At 40.7% G+C, this 17914-nt stretch overlaps 2 protein-coding genes across 3 annotated transcripts in view; both read right to left on the bottom strand.

Annotated features, from left to right (window-relative positions):
• LOC107218602 (extracellular sulfatase SULF-1 homolog) overlaps window positions 1-17914 on the bottom strand; it is an 86586-nt gene that overhangs the window by 61776 nt on the left and 6896 nt on the right. The window lies entirely within an intron of this gene.
• On the bottom strand, window positions 12425-14266 carry LOC124294099 (MYCBP-associated protein-like). The gene has a single exon (XM_046737963.1). It carries the CDS (start codon window positions 14264-14266, stop codon window positions 12425-12427), a length of 1842 nt encoding a protein of 613 aa, XP_046593919.1.

The following is a 17914-nucleotide window of genomic DNA, read 5'->3' as shown; positions in this document are numbered from 1 at the left end:
CTTGTTTCTAATTTCTTATCCGCATAATTTTCCTAAACACGAAACCTTGTAAACCTTCTACCATTATTCGCATACAAAATGATCGGTAATAAAATACAAAAGCAAAAAAAATCTCAAACACATTGAAAGAAAAGGTAAGCTTCAGAGTTCGTCCACGGTGAAGGGATCGTTACACGTTTCTAGTTTATTCAATTACGAGTGCAGCAGATATTATTAACATTCAGGGACTGTTGTTGTTGCCACCAGGAAACGAGAAGGGTAAACCGGAAAAACTAATCCCGCAAAGTACACACGGCGTCTGCTAAACGGAGTAAAGAACTCGAGACTCTGGAATCGTTTCACCGCCAGCTGTACCTACAATCTCATCAAACTCCCTGGTTAACAAGGGCAACAAGTACATGTACGTGCTTATATTCGTTTCGGGAAAACAACTTGGAATCGAAGAAACGACACGGCGGAAGAGCCGAAGTCAATTAACGGTATTGGCGGTAACAGATTGATAGACTTGATAATGTTAGGTAAAAACTACCGTCGGTATACAGCGTTAAGTTTCAGACCGTTGAAGAATTCGGTTCACATGCCGACTGCAGCGGCATTGAATCATTTACAAAGTGGACGTGTACAGATTTATGAAACCTGTGTGTAGTTATAACTGATTATATAATTGTATTGTATACAAGGCTGTTAATTGTTCCGTATCGCCTAGCTGGTGGTCACGCATCTTGTTGTTAACACGTTATACCTATAACAATCATATGTCGGCATCGTTAAAATTGTCATTATCTTCCACTTTCTGCACACGTAGGAAGTTAATTTTTTGAAAATAAACGTGCCGTTGTGACGATCTTGTTTCCTTCGGAAATGGTTCATTTTTTCTTTTACAACTTTACACGAGATGTAATTATTTGATCTTCTGCTGGATTCTCAATGTCACATGCAGAATATCGAGAAGGTTGGTGAATCAGGAATCAATACATTTTGTTAAATTTCTTACGATATAGTCGGAAATTTAGAATTTAACAAATTTTTATGTCCGTAAGCAACGAAGATTTTTTCTGAAAATTGCGGACCAGAGCAATACTAATGTTATAAACTAGGGTCTGTATTTCAAATACTTTGATATTTTTTGATATCGGTAAATAATCGAAGAAACAGCAATAATTAATTTACTATCCCTTCCGCCACAAAAAAAAAAAAAAAAAAATCCATGTCTATGAACTTGCGAACAATGACTAGTCTAATAAACTAAAACATCGTGACGTGAAATCGAATGATTCTACCAGATTTTACATAATTTTAACGCGATCGCGCTCGTTTAAAATTTCATTACTTGTATTTCAAGAGTTTTTAGCAAATCATCGTGCCTTACGAATATAATGAATTGATAATTAATTCGACAAATTCTCAGTGTTCGATTATCTTGTGATAAAATTACCGAAAAGGAAAAGGTGAATATAAATTTTTGACAGCAAAGCAGCAGCCTAGCACCTTTGATCATCCCCCTAATTTTGCAGCTCGGATGAGCGTGACGTAATTGTTTTCCTGCTTATCCTGAGGATATGTACTCAGGTATACCGGCAGGTGATACGAACCCGTCACAGGCTGATTGTGAGATTATTACATCAGGACTCATGCATGCGGCACGGGTTCTCCGGAGTTGTTAGTAACTTCGATCTGTCTAAACTGTCGGGGAACGGTATCCATTTATCTTAACGTGTTAAACTAGTTGGAAACAAGTCGACACTGCAGAGTTAACCGACTGACTGACTGATTGACTTGCTGACTGACTGACTGACTGAATGACTGACCATGCGTTCGCTCGTTATCCGATCGTTAACCGGTAACCTTCGCAAGAGTATAATCCTGATCGGATATCCATCGCCATGTGCAATTTTTCTTCCATTGCATGAAAAGTCTGGTCTTTGAAACTAAAATAATCACCCCTTTGGTACGGATAATTGCTGAAGACTGTCGTTGTTCTCGAATTGTGTAACACTTGCGTTGCGTTTGGAAGTGACATTTTCTTTCTCGCTCCGAACTCGGAAACTTGTCGCATGTGCAAAGAAAAAGTAAAATTCTTCAGGTAGGTATGTTTAAAATACGATTCTGAAAGGTCGTTCAACGCAATCGAGAAATTTTCCCATTAATATAGAGTCAAAGTGATGATTTTTTTAAACGTCACCACTCAGTCGCCCTTATCGATACGGACTATTGTTCCTCGATGCATTTTACATAAAATTTCATTCTGTAAAAAAATGTAATTTGAATTTTTATTGTAAAGTCAATATTTATGCCTTCAAACACACGTTTAAAAATAAAGCGACTCTTTATAATTAAATTCGAGACACATCTCTGGCCGGAAAGAGTTTTTTTTTTTTTTTATCCTGCTACGTACAACTTTGAACTTTGTTTTGCCGAATAATAAACTAGAAATCAGAGTGTATTAAGACAAGATTGAACGAGCAGCAAGCTCGATATCAGGAACGCATGCATTGTGTTTTTTCTAAAATATCCGTATAATTGATCAAGTTTGCAGAACGGCATCCGATTCGGTCGGATATCTGTTTTTGTCTGTAAATTTTTAGAAAATTTTCTAAATTTTCGCGCCGCGATGCAGGGCCGCAGCGGCTCCTGATGTCCGAATGGGGGGATTCACAATTCACCCGAAAATCTACGATTTCACGCGGGTCTGAGGGAGTAGTAAATTTATTTCAACGTAGATTGTAGGTCAGACTTCTAGAAGGTCACGATCGTTGAGGAGAGCAGGCATATTTCGCTTTTAGTTCAATTCTTTGATGTAAAGAAATAGAGGATCAAATAAAATTTGGTTCAATTGCCGAGATCAGTTGAAAGGGTTTGCGGTTGGCGGCTGTAAACTTTATCCAGAAACTCACCTGAAACGAAAAAAAAAAAAAAAAAAAATACGTGAAAAGCTCATCAGTTTAGATGTTAAATGTAGCTAATTCGAATTACAATTTTAGAAGTTTAGTTCTCTCCTGGCTTTCTCGATTCATTTGTCAGCTGTATTTAAAAAAATTTCTCACCGACTTAACGTTCGCCAACGAAGACGTTATTATTACACATGAAACAGGTTAAACTCGAGCGATAAAATCTTGGTCGGCGCGTTTCTGACCATTGAACGATATGCTTTCTACGATATCGCAGGCGTGGGTTAATCATTAAAGGTATACAACAGTTTACGATGCAAAAAACCGTACAAAGTACAGTTCACGACTCTTTTTAAAAGACTTTTAATCTATCAGTTAAGACCGACGCCGGTAAGTATTCCTGCCTTATTTATACCTACAGACTGAAAGTATTATAAAGCTATGAAGAAAAACCGAAACGACGTCCGTTATACCCAGTACCGTGTATTACGTACCTGTGCGAAAGGTGCGGACGACGGTAAAAAGGGTAAAGCCGTTGCAGGTATTATAAATGCGCGTGTTGTAGTCTTAAGTGCAATTTAATGTACTTGGCGCAACCCGAGAAGACAGACAGACAAGTTGGCTCGCGAGAAGCAAACGTGTATTGTTTTCATACACGATCAATTCGATACGCCTCGTGTCTATCTTATAAGCAAGGCAATGTCGGTATCGCGAGAAACTTTCGACCCGCAATTTATTCATATATGTATACACGTATCAGTTTATTACGACGTACTCGAGGAACTCCGTGTCGTAGAACGGTAAGGGAATTAAATTGAAAATGTACGGTCACGAGGCGTTGCGGATTATCGGAAGAAACACTTCAGATTGCCGTCGATGAAAACGACTTTATGAAGATCAAGGGTGCGTCGGATGTTCAGCTTAAACAAACAAGATCAATGAACGTTGATGACACAGAAGTTCGAATGCTATGATTGATAATCTGGTCAAGTTGAATTTAATACAAACAATATATGATTTATCGAGAAAAAATGTTCGAGCAACGAGTTTAAAATGATAAAGTGAATTATTGTTTATTTTGCAGAGCAAGCATTGTGGTTATATGTTGTTATGCCAATGACTCGCTGTTTACAATTTTAAGGAATAAATTTACCAGAATAATAAATTCGTGATTAAATTTTCTCACAGATTCGAAATTAACACGATTTGTGATCGATAAATTTCTATTTCGTTCAAAATTACACGTTAACGTTAATAATAGTTTCTTTCAAGAATTTATTACTCGATTTGCAATATCACAAGTATTTAGTTAGTTGAAACAATTAACCTGCTGTATCTGAATTACGGTTAGCAACTTTTTTTTTCTTCTTCAAAATTTTATTACTATTATTAGACCCGATATTAGTTATTATTTGTTTGCTACATGAAATTTTGTTATTCCGCAATTTTAGCAAAGCATTCCAGACATCGAATTGTTTCATATCGGTAAACACCTTTTTTTGGGTAAATTTAGTTAACGAGCAAGAAACTCGGAGCAGAAATTCGAAAGAAAAATATTTTCATTATCCATGTTTTGCATGATAATTACTCGCAACTCTATTTTGACACTTTCTAGAGTTGTTATACCACATGTTTCGTCTCAGAGACCCGCAAGCACATTTTTCCCAGCGAGTTTTTATTTCCAAGATCTCGAGAAAAGCATAACTTGTGATTTTGGATAAAAAACGGACAGAAGACGGAGCAGGAAATTGCTAAATACCGAGCCGCGAAGAGAAGCCTCGACGTAATTTTGGATCCAGCATTGCTAAGCACCGGCGTGATACTATTCACGGTGACTGCAAGACGCCGAATATAAAACCTGACAAGATTAACGAGTTGGCACGCGTGTATTTTCTGTCAGCGCGTTAATGCTGAACTGAGCGATTGGATTTTAATAGATTGAGTGCGGAAACACGCGCTCCATTGAAGCGAGGCTAAAATTTGTGCACTGTTCAGTGTCACCAATTTCATGATGTAATTTTTTTTCTCATTTCCTTCAATTAGTGACCTCTAATTCCTCGGCCACGTGGTTCACCAGCTGGAGTAATAAATCGCATCAATGACAGTCATCGTTGGCGCAAATCTCTATGAGCACACCATAATCTGCAGTTACGTCATAAAACACTCAAGGTCCCAGCTTCGAAAGAACCACGGTTATAATTTGAGGAATAAATTTGCAGACGTGATTCGCGACTTGGAGACGAACTGGGAGGCAAAGGGTCCCCTCGTGATCGTTCAAAAATTCAAAATGGCGTAGTAGGTGAAGCTTGCGTCGCGGATTAACTACGGATAATTTTAGCTTTCGCCAACTCGGTGCATACTTTATTACGGGAAGGAAAAAAATACGAAGAAAAAGAAGAAGAAGAAAATGATGAGAAGAAGAAGAGAGATATTAAATTTCGTACAACCTCCTTGAAAAACCGGTAAATCGTCTTTAACAGCCATTTATTACGAGGCATATTTTAATTGTACCGCATGCGCAACGTAGCGTATAATTTATATCTATCTACGTTACAATATAAAACCTGAATGTTATTAATTATCGACCGAGCTCCGATAGATCAGCCTCACATATTGTATTACCGGACATTTTCCCTTGAAATCGTTTCGATTTTTCTCCACAGCTGACGCATGATGAACGTTAAACAGGCTAATAAGCGCTCACAACAAATTATTGCAAGCATTTTCACGCATCGATAAAATCCACTATCAGTCGATGGTTGAAAATATTTATGGATGTAGAATCGTCTTGTCCAGCTTTCGCGTGTTTCTTACTCTCGGAAACGAGCTTACGAACGTGATAATTTCGGCGATTTGAAACATATTCCAAACCTTGCGCGCAATATTATTGACGGAGAAAACAGTTCCTGGGTGAATGAAAAAAAAAAAAAAATTAAAAAATTACCGTAATACAGAAAATAAAAATGTCACAAAAATTTGACGATGTAATTTTGGGTCAATTTCACAGCCGGTCAACCTTCGAGAAAAATCACGAGTTTGAGGAGAAATCAAATTTCTAAAGTGAAAAAGCAGGTATACGGTTATTAGGATATGTCTGAACAAAGTCAAGAATTCGAGCCTGCGTACTACCAAAGTCAGCTGTTTGTTAACTGGTTATTATACGGCATGAAATGGCCGGACCGTAGGCACGACATCGAGTAGACTAAACACTCGGCAAACGTTTTGGGTGGGACCTAATAGTGCCTGCCTTAACCTTAACGCCCGTACAGCGGTCGTTAAATTGTTTCGCCGAGATCCCCAAGGTGATCCGAAAGATACAGACTCGCCGAGTTAAGGACCGGATTAACTGACCTTAATTCACGCTTTATGCGACCCTTAAACGCGGACTCCTAAACGCGCTGCTTGTTTATCTTCTAGGTGTTCGAGTCGACTCTCTCTCTCTCTCTCTCTCTCTCTCTCTCTCTCTCTCTCTCTCCCTCCCTCTCTCTCTCTCCCTCTGTCTTCAACGGAATAGTTAGACGCCCCATTCGCTGTGCAGACGTAGGTGCAATCGCATGCCACCACGTCACGTTCGTCAATGGTTGTGAGTGTGTTTCAGGCGGCACTTTACGACTCGAGGTTGGAAGCCATCACGTAATTTAGGTTATTTCACCAGTTTTCCATTCGTTATCCATCCTCCATCGATCGTTTAACCGCCGCTAGTGCAAGGAATACATATATAGTTATCGTATGTACGCTGGTTTTAGTGGAGAGTCTTTCTTGGTTTTTGTCTCCAGGGATCGGGAGAAGCTTGTACTCATTAGTCTTTGATCATACCGCTGAGTTGTGCGTATGTTTGCTGTCGCAGGTAACGACGAATGGGGAGAAATCCGAATCGGTGACGTTCGAACCGTTTACTGGAAAACCAAATTCTTCTGACCATGTGGTCTAAATCCAATCAGCGAAGTTCTGAAACTCATTTTCAAGGTCCCAATTCGATCGAGGCTTGCGCTTTTTTTCGAAGGCTAACGTAATCCTCACATAACTCGTTGACGTAATCGTTATCAAACAACTCTTAAACGTAGTTTCACCATTAGCGATTGGTTTGCATTCATTTACTCCAGTCTCTATGCATAAGTGTTGAACTTTGTTATAAAAGAAACTATTCTCACCGTCTGAGCAGTTTCGAGTTCAACGTTAACCAGTCAGCTTAGTTCGTGAAATTGAAAAGCAGAACATTATTTCCAGACAGTGCAATGTTTTATGAATAAGTTTATTAAAAACCTACATCACAAAGACAGGGTTTTATCACGATGCCCAACACAGGTCAGCAGTCAACAAGAGGACGACCCATTCCATCAAAGTTCTGTTACGCGCCTAGGATAGATATTGAAGTTTGACTCTCTGGTGAACAGTAACGGCTTAAGCTCGACCTCGTCGTTCAGAGTATCCCAAAAGTTAGTAGCGCCGATTAACGATCGAACAGGGTTCCGTCCCCCTCGATTTTGTCGGAATAAGGTGTCCGCGATGATGGGGGTTTAAAGCACGGTGGTCAGGCCGGGGCAGATGCGAAGGCGTTTAAGGGAGGGAGGAAGATGAGCCGGCAGGTATAGATCGAGGTATGTAGTTCGCCAGGCACCTGCCCAACGACCTTATGGTCGATTTCCTGTTCCCGAAGAGGCACGAACCCCCGGAGGCTCGCCTAACAAGGGCAGAGCACTGTGTAGCCGGCTGCAGTCCGAAGCTGCCGTCGAGATATCGTTAGAGGATCGTTCTGCGTTTGTGCAACTTGCTGGATGTAGGTAGGCAGGCATACCCTCACAGGCATCGATGCGGCGTGCCGCACACCCAACATGGTCAGGGGGTGGCTCAGACCACCGATGGAATCCTCACCCAGCCTCCTTAACCAGATGCTAGTGCTGGGCTCTAGTGTCTGTCCATTTCTGGCTTAAAAAAAAAAAAAAAAAAAAACGGGGGGGGGGGGGGGGGAATAAATAAGAAGGAAAGGACGAAAGAACCTTCGGAACGAACACACACTCGTCAACACTTGGTAACGATGCAATCTTCGCGATAGAACCAAGGTTGACGGATAATTGGATTGGGTTTCACCGTCGAGGCTCTTCTGCGATTTGTACAACCGTTGTCAAGCAATCAGATTATTATACCGTTGAACGGGATGAATTTTAACCGTAAAGTCACTGTACAGTCGTGCGTAACAAACACGACTTTCATCACTCGTCGTCTGTTACCGAACCATGTGTTATTCCTGGTTCCAAATTGAGATTATAGAAATCTGAATGAACTGTACGGCGGCAAATATCGAATAATAATAATACCAATGTCGTTCAACTTTTTAACATCAGTCTAGGTAACTCCTTACGCCTGATAATCCGCCTACTGAAAAATGTGTAAAGTATCCGGATTCCGTAGACTGAGTAAATGTGAATAGCAATCATGAAATAACAATGGATGAAAAAGACCGGGTAAACAGACTTTAAGAACCTCAAAGCACATTGTAAAGTGCTCAGTCGGATCAGCCTAAAGTGACAATATTGTATAAGAGGCAGAAGTGGGGATCGCATGATGGCCATGTGGAAAAATATACTTGCAGGCGGCACCCGAATGAGAAACACAGTACAGTTATAGTACAGTGACTTTTGGCTGCAATTGCCCGACTATTCAAGAGTCATGATGTAATTCTTCTGCTGTATTCAAATGGGACGGGTGATGCGAATAAAACGTGTCAAGGTTTACCTTTGTAATAAATGTTGAGCGATTACATCCTCGATCATGAACTGTTTTTAACGGCACTGATTGACTTCTGATGGAAAAATCCATAAAAATTTGCTAGCACGAGTAATCTGCATCGAAAACTTGACAGACAGGTTTTACTAGCAATATTTACGATTATCTCACGGCAAATGGACCGATCAATAGATGGATGTAATACTACGAGTGATGAATGGTCGGTTCTGATATTCGGCAACCGCTGCAGCAGCCAGTCGACTCTAATCGGTAGCAGCTGACTGGCGCAACATATGGCCAGACAACAATATCATTATCCGTGTGAGTTGGACGGTCCGTTTGCCCCTAGGGTCAAACTTTAGAGTACGCGGTCACTGGCAAAGTTAGTCTAGAAAAGCATCCTGCACGGGTCGTTTTATCGGGAGCATAGATTAGGCAACTTCGGGGTTCGATGGCAAATACATTGGCGCTATTATTTCCACACGTGCGTCACTGTAATTACACTTCGAAAATGAGCCTATCATACGAGGTGGCTAAAATTATTCTAGTCAATTTGGGGTTTATATTTATGAGCTTCTTGGTTAATCTGTGAGTGAAACAAATGCCGGAGGAGCATGTGTCACATTTTTCTTGTACAAGCATGCGTAACGTGATTCGTAAATTTAGTCGACGATTGCTAACGGTCATTATGCGCACACACGGATATCTGCTTGAGCTACTGGTTATAAAAAATTGTTTATAAACGATCGCAGGGAGCGATATGTCAACTGTGTTAAAACTGCTGGCCACCGCTTTGCTCTACACGAGAATTAGCCGGCTTTTTTCGTTTGGTACACATCATCGAAGGACAAGACGCAGTTTCTGAGTCGTAATTCGATGTACTTCATACGTTTCATCTGTTACATATCGCAGATGCTGAATTAGTCGAGCTTCCATACCAATAAATTTTATCACATATGAGCAAAAAAATATGATAACGCGTTGTTGAGATTCGATGCCTGGTTTCACTGCGCCTAGTTTGTCACGATAACGAGCATGAAAAACATAATTTCTGGCTACTTAAAAATTAATCACAAATAGACAAATACTCGATTTCCATCTTATTATACGGTATTGAATAATATTACCAAGTTCTTGAGTTCTTGAATTCCGTGAATTATTCTCATGGTACTCGACTACTTTTTGCTATTTCCACAGTTAAGAGCCCGTTTCAAGAACATTCCGGCTATCGTACGGATATAATATGTGTAAAAAAAAAAAAAAAAAATAAAAAGAAGAAGCAATGAGTAAAACGAAATGAACATTCTATACAGCTATAGCTTTCTTTTACGACGGCTCATCTAGACTTCTGTTTACACTCAATTAAACACGGTACGTCATGGAGTGCGATTCAAATTTAAATATTTCTCAATGTTATACACCCGACGTTTTGCCTCGTGTTTACATAACAGAGTAGCTTGCGAGTATCTAATTTAAATTTTCAACCACTTTTACCAAATTCATCGTTGTAACATCCTCGTTTTCTCGCTCTCCCTCTTTCCCGCGGGCCACTCTGATTAAAAAAATTGACGTTTCGATCCCGCTGCTGACTCTCACTGTTCATTTATCCCTTTTTTCATTGCAATTGAACTTCGATATTCCCAGAAAAATTCGCCGAAATTTATAAACTGACATTGGGTAATCTGTGACGAAAAAAGATTCGAACTTATTTCAGCTATACTTATAAGATTACGACACAATGTATCTGAATTTTGGAATAAAATAAACAAACGCCAAGACGTACAGTTTGTCAGAGAGAAAATAATGTATATGTATGTGAGTTGTTGCCTGATCTGACATCGTTTCTATACGTTCTATACACAGATGTAACAGACCCTCAAAGAAGCTGATTAGAATAATTCATTCGAAAACAAGACTTTATTAGGATTCTCGTGATCGAAACGAGAAATCGAAAGCTGGAATAATTAATATGACGTGAAACATCGATCGGTGGTGATCGAGTAGCCTCCGCAGATGTGCGGACGTGAGGTATAACTTAAGAAGGTGTTTTTTTAACCTTATAATTTTCAAATTCGTAGGTCCAGCGCAACATCTTATTACCATATATTCAAATTTAACCTGCGGGTCACGACTGCTCATTCAATTTCTTCGCAGCTGTTCCGTATATAGCATAAACTAAAAATTTACTTCCCACCCATGACTCCGATGAGCGTATGCTAGACGTCTAGTCTGTCCGAACGGTACGAGGAATGCTGCTGCAAGCCGTTTACAAGTCATACAGCTCGTCGGTTATGCGTCTATATCGTAAATATTCAACGATTCGAAATGACGCGAGCACAGGTTCAACCTTGCAAGGCGAACAGAGAACAACGTTTTATCGGTCGTTAGCGGATCGTAACAATTTCAAAGTCATCTTCGTCGAAGGAATTTATTTGAGAAACGTTGTCAGAAACAAAACAAAGAAAAGATAAAACAAAAAGAACCAGTCATCTGGTTTCTATCTTTACTCGAGGTTCAATCAAAGTTATGGAATACTTTCAAAGATTCTCAAACTCGTTTTCGAAAATTTTGTGCGATCAATATTTTCTCGACGAGACTAAACAAATTTTCGTACAATGTTTGGAGAGTTTGAGAATGATTTCAGCAAATATTGCTCATTTAGCAGATTGCATAATACAATTAGTACCAGACGAAGCAAACTACTTGCAAAAGAAAATATAATTCATTACATTAGCATTTTTTTTTTTAAATGTTAAAGTTTCGTCAAGAATGTAGATAAAGAGATTCGTTTCTTTATACAACTACGCAAACTGCAGCTGTTCATTGTTCTACGAATATTACTCGAAACTCAACTCATGGAGGCAAAATTTACGCCAGTGATAAAAATAACAGCATAAAAGTGAACAAAAGTAGCCAATATGGTAAATAAAATAGCGGTACACGTTTACGTAAGAATAATATAGTGACAGAAATTGTAGATTTAATCACACGTGATTAAAGCCTCTCTTTCGTTTCCCTCGACAAATACTCTACAATACTTCAAAGCCTTATTTTTGCAGGTTCAACACAGTGAAAAATTGTTGGTAAATTTTCAATGCATGGAGTTGCGGAGAGGCAGTAACGGGCAATTGGTCGACATTGGGTAATAAATTCCATATTCATGCGAGGTTTTATAATAGCAAGGACGTTTAATTTGCTCGAGTGGTAAAGGTGAATTGGCGCAGCAAAAAAGAAACAGCATACGCGATGCCTGGCACGACGGCATGAATATTGGAATTCGAGAATATAGTTGTACCCTTTTCCATTCTGATAAAGGAAAGATGGTATTCGTAGCATATACGTATACCCTTTGGACAGAGTCTTTTGTCTCTTAAGAACCGGTCGTTAAGAGACGGAGAGCGTGAAGAGAGAAGCTCGTAAAAGATGTATCCACGAATACTTTGGTCCGTTCCACTGACGAGGATACGGTTTTCATTCTCTCTACAAAATGATAAGGGTGAAAATATTCATCGGACGAAAGTTCTGAATTCCTGTCTGTTTGCCACAACCAATATTCTGCACTGTACTCATTCATTGGCATAGCTACGTTCAAAATGTATGCAATGTTTTTCAATCCATCATTAAGAAAGACAATTGTTCCTGCTTGCTCGTTGAAAATCATCGATGAAATTCAGCGTCGCGAAGGAAAGAAATTTTTTTTTACAGAAATTGTACGCTATTGCAAGTTGCATGAAAACTTAAAACCCGATCGTTTTCCATCGATTAGATTCCGAAATTCATTCCTCCAACATTTCGATTCGAGGAAAGATTTTTTATTGTTCAAGCTCATTGAGATTGTTGACAGAGTCTATAGCCGCACAGATCTGTTCCATACTTTCAACTAAAAGTTCATAAATGCGGGTATAAAACACTTGTCCATACAAGAAAATTTCGGTGGATTTCAAGCTACCGCGCCACCCATTGATTCCCATCATTCCGGACGACGAACTTTCCGGAGAAATTTCGACGGTGGAATTAATCGACGCCAAGTCGTCCGGCTGCCTGAGAATGCAACTTTGTTTAACGATCGCACTCTCCTCTTCCATCCTATTGGCAAATGCACACAGGACATTGTAAACAACTCCATACTTGACACTTTTATCTGTACTAAATCCGTCGGGCTTTAGACACTCTTTACAGAGATCACTGAACAATTTAAGCCGCTCGTTTCTGAGCTCAGGATCGTCGATCCGCAAGAGAAGACTTCGCAATTCGACCAACGACAAGTTCCACGTAGTAGCGACATTAGACGCCAAACAAGTGTCCCACAATTTGTACAAATCGGTGATCGCACTTGAGTGATAAAAGTACGAAGGGTTCTTAGCCCGGAACAATTCGGCCTCCAGGTAACAGTTTTGGTACGCCGGTTCCTGAGGCCTGGACGGACTGACGTTGGAGATGACGAAGTCGAGGGTTTCTCTGACGCTGGTATCCCGGATGCAGCGATCCAAGTAGGCGTCGATTGATCGGCCAGACCCCGAATCCTCGGAAGAAGCGCATCCCCACATTCTCACGATCAGATTCGCCCCGTGGAGTTTCGGCTCGGTGTCAAGCCGCCAAGACTCGGAGAAGATCCCAGCTCGACGTTTCTGGAACCAAACCGGAATCTCGGTCTTCTGTCCGGGCAATATCAGGGCCTTATTCTTATTGAAGAAAAAGCTGGCCCCGCTTCTCGAACCCGAGGGTAAAATCTTCGATACCCAGGCGGCGTCGCGCCATTCGTAAGCGATGACCATGGTCCCCTTGTTCTCCAAGCGCAGACACTTCTTCGACCTTTGGTTCACCGCGCTCAAGAATGTCAACGGCCACACGAGATCCTCGGATCTCTGATGAATCGTCTCCTCGTCTCTGGTTACCCGAACTCCGTTTATCTCCAATGTCACAACGACCGCTTCCTCGGCCATGATTTTCACCTCCGATTCCTCGCTCTCGATAGAAGCGTCGGTTACACTGATCACGGGAAGCCGAGGCACTTCTTGCTCTTCTTCGGAGCAGCCAAACCTCCGTCCTCGCACCACAAGGTCGGTCTCAGTTTCGGGCCGACTTGGTTTTAAAATCGCGATGTTGCCGGCCAATTCCTCTCTCCTTTTACTGAGGTACGAACTCCGCTTCCATCCGGGAACCGATTCCTCTAAATTGGACAAGTTTTTCTCCTCCCTTATGCACTTGGGGACCTCGATGTGCTCCAGTGTCGGGAACGAGTTGAGCTCCTTCTTCGTTAGCACAGGACCAACGTCTGGAAGACAGGGATTACCGTGGTTCGACAGGATCGGTGGTACCTTCCAGAATCCGGGACTCCCCGTCGACTTGCCGGGAACCGGCGTCACCGGAGCAGCGGCATACTCCATCAGATTTCTCATTTCGATCTTCGCCCGCACTTTTTCGCAGCTGTTCATCACCATGTCCGCTTTAGGATTGGAAACACGGCCACGTAGCGCCTCGCACTGTATCCTGTGTCTCCTCAGCCACGTCTTCCAGTTTTTCAATCGACGATCTTCCACTATCGGCTTGTCTTTCGTGCAGGGAGGATCGGTCACTGTTACGACGGACGGATTGCACGGCCTCTTCAAGGTCAGCGACGTATCCTTTCTACCGACTCTTCGGCCGTGATCCATTTTTCGTTTTTCGACGTTTCTCTAACCTGTTCTCGTCGTTTCCCCTTCTAATAAGAAAGAAACCGCGTATCGATTATCTCTTGTTTCATTTTCCTCGATCGCGATGCTGCGAAAATTTAAATTCATTGGAAATGTTCACTGGCGTGAGCTTTGATCAATTTTTTGACAAACACGCGTAGAATGGATGCACGGATGTAAAGACTTATGTCGCAGTGCGACGTATAAACTTGTTCAAGAACACGTGGAACATTGAGAAACGTCTTTCTAAATGTCTCACGGCATTGTTTTACGTATGCACGTGTAATGACCGCCTGTCTCTTTACCGATCCGGCGCGATGAGATCACGTGGGATTTACGATGGGATGCTACGTTTGGAGCCGGGCAGTAAACGTATCTACAGAACGCGCCTCGTTCGGTGGGCGTTTAGAAACTTCATTTTATTTTTGTAGTCCAATGATATACCTATCTAACAAAAGATCTATAAATCACGTCCGGGTTTGTTATATTCACCCACTCTCAACGCCGACTTATTAATTGCCGTTAGGATGAATAGAAAAGAGGAATGAATAAAACGATGTTGTAGATAGATTCGTTGGTTGTACGAACGAAATAAACTAGGAGATAAAAGTGGGTACATTTGGGTTAGGAAACAGAAGGCTCAGAATGGAACATTTTAAAACTCACAAAAATCCATTGCATTGGATTATATTGAATTTCATAACGTTGAAAGTTCAAACATAGAAATGTGAAAAAGTAGAAAGGTCTGAGAATAACAATATAAGCCTAAACATCGAACCGTCAGAATTCGGGAAAATATGTATTTTGACTTTCTACATTTTAAAATTGTATCAAACGGCTTTCCGCGTTTCTGGAAGTTCGATATTGCGATCCTTCTTTTTTCTAATCATCCTTGTATATCTTTACCCCCACCCAAATGTATCGGTGTTTCTTTTTCAAATTAACAATGAATAACTAGCTACCATCGAACTTGTTATAAGTTGTTGGATAATCATCTACGCAGTCTAAGCAAATTTTTACTGTTTCAATTCTCTGGCAATAAATGAATCTCGTTGTGGAATTAGGTGAGATTCATTAATTACATTTTATGCCAGATCCGCGATGTGGGATGTGAACGAAGAGAGAGAAAAAAAAGAGAAATTTATTTCAAGGGATACGCGATACAGTAAATTTGTATAGGATATGTCGTCGACGCGACGGCGGGGAATCGAGTGTATGAGTCGGTGAATAAATTTGTACGAGCTGCAAACGGTGGCTGAATTAATATCTGAAGGATAAAAGGCGGTTGCTGGGGGAGAGAACAGACTGGATGGGGGATATATTCACACCATTACGTGACATGCGTGCAGTGAATGTGTGTGTGTGAGTGTAGGATTCTTTAACCAGGGCTGTTCGAATTCCCTGTACAGAAATAAAAAGAGAATCACGAGAGAAAAAAAAATTAAAAAAAAAAAAGAATAATAATAAAACGGAGAGAATTTGGGGTGTAATAAATCACTGAAAAATATTCCAAATACTCGAGATACCGTGTATAAATATACATATCAGCAGCGAAGATTGAGAATATTCGATTTCGACGCAACAACGGATGCTCGAAATTCTTTCGCGGACAAAAATATCTTAAAGCTCGATTTAACGAGGACCAAGCCCAGCCAGTTTTTTTTTCTCGTCTGGAAGCTGAAAAATGGGAGAAAAAAAAATACCATGGGGAAACAGAATTACAAATTCTATTATTTATTGAACGGAAATCGAATCGAAGAAACGTCGTCATGTTCACGATGATGGATCACGTGTTATGTCTACAACTTCAAGGAAGTTAAAGCGGTTTAATAATTTTTATAGCTAGAAGCGGAGCGCAGACATTATTCCTTGAAAATGAAATTTTAATTTATTGATTTTCAATGCAACAGTTGCGGGGGTCTATCTATGCTACACGGTGCAGGGAACGACTGGCTGAAGTCACGTCACGTACCTTCATACGTACATAGTACCTAGTTTTGTACAGTTTGTTTTTCACGCTACGGGGATAATGGTGCAGAGAAGTTCTGAGAACGAACGATAACTTTACGATACCGTGGGAATTTGCTCCTATTACCGCCGTGCGTGAGTCTTATTTTCTCAAAATATTCCCTTACGCTTAAAATTATTCTGATTAATGTGAAAACTATTTTCTCAATAATCTTACGCATGCTTCAAAAATCGTGAATGAAAAATTCTATCCGCGGATCCACGAGAGAAACAGAACATTTTCTTTATACCGAAAAGTTGAAAGCTTTCCATAAAAGTGAGTCTTGAGCCTTGATAATCTTCATTCGGGTATTTTTGGTTGGACAAGTTTTCTGGGTACAATAGAACGATAAAAAAAGATAAGAAATGATTCTATTCCATTGAAAATTCGGTATTAAGCTGTGTTTCATTATTCACAGATGATCGCCATGGAAGAATACTCAAAGCAAATGATTTGTCTAACGCATGAAATCTATTTCATCCATGAAGACTCAACAAATTCTCTTTCCCACAGTTTTGTCGTTAGAAAATTCGAGGCTGGAAGAGTGCCGACTTTATTTGTTCAATTTATGGAGCCTGCAGCAGGAAAGACGTGGGTTCATGGAAGTATAATGGATCGAAGAGCCGAGGCACCGTGCTGAATGGGATTTGATATTGGTTGACCGTCGAGCACAATGGTCCACCATGGGCGGTCCGTCCCCCAAATCGACACTCAGGGCCCGAGTCACAGCCATGGGAACCCATGGAGTGGAATCAAACGGTTCGAAACTGCCCTCGCACAACGCGCGACCAAGGGTGTAAAAATAATCCGAGGTAACGTACGAAGCATGAATCAACGACCCAACAGTCTGAACCAAACATTTTTCAAGCAACTCTTTCCTGTTTTCATGAATTTTGGATTCTGACTGTACGTCCGATTTATCCTTAAAAATGTTCATCGCGTTGCAGCCGGTGCGACTAATTCATTATCTGATAAAACGAAGAGCTGCGACCTGCAGGCTACTTGGGTTCGGGATTTTTATTCATGAGAGACACTGCGGTAGGTGCACAGAGAATATTTGAACCCGTGGTCGTGCACCTCGATCGAAACGAGAATCGTGGTACCAAGAGACGTGCGGACTTCCGTAGAAAAGGATCGTTACACCCTCGAGTCGCCGGGTGAAATTTTTCCTCGGCAAATTTCTTTGCATAACTTATATAGCACCCTGCTGCTAAGTGTGTTTGCTGAAAGTCTGCTGAAGCGAGTCGAGAGACTCGTGAGAGGAACACTGGAGCCTCATAGTTATACCTACGTCCAAAGATATTTCATCGAGTCGAAATACCTCCTATACGCGTGTAAAGGGAGAAAAAGAAATTATTGTACTGACCAAATACGGCGAGAGAAATGTTTCGTTCGTTCAAATAAATACGGTTTACGACGCAAAATTGTTCACCGTCAGCCGAAATAAATAATTTACTTTGACATATTCGGTTGTCAATTCAATAAATCCTTTGTCTGTGATTTTTTGTTTTCATTTATGGCTATCGAGTCACCAAGATTCGCTACTACTACCAAAAAGATGGAAAACCGTATGTAATTAATTGAGAATGTCGAGGCTGAGAGTAATCTGTAGTAGCCAAATT

The sequence above is a fragment of the Neodiprion lecontei genome, chromosome 4, assembly GCF_021901455.1.
Source record: "Neodiprion lecontei isolate iyNeoLeco1 chromosome 4, iyNeoLeco1.1, whole genome shotgun sequence".
In the NCBI taxonomy this organism is placed as follows: domain Eukaryota; kingdom Metazoa; phylum Arthropoda; class Insecta; order Hymenoptera; family Diprionidae; genus Neodiprion; species Neodiprion lecontei.
Note: the sequence above shows the minus strand (reverse complement) of the source record. Positions and strands in the feature narration are given on the sequence as shown.

Bases quoted from the DNA above. Each gene is read 5' to 3' on its own strand.
- LOC124294099 (XM_046737963.1), bottom strand. From the start codon at position 14,266: ATGGATCACGGCCGAAGAGTCGGTAGAAAGGATACGTCGCTGACCTTG.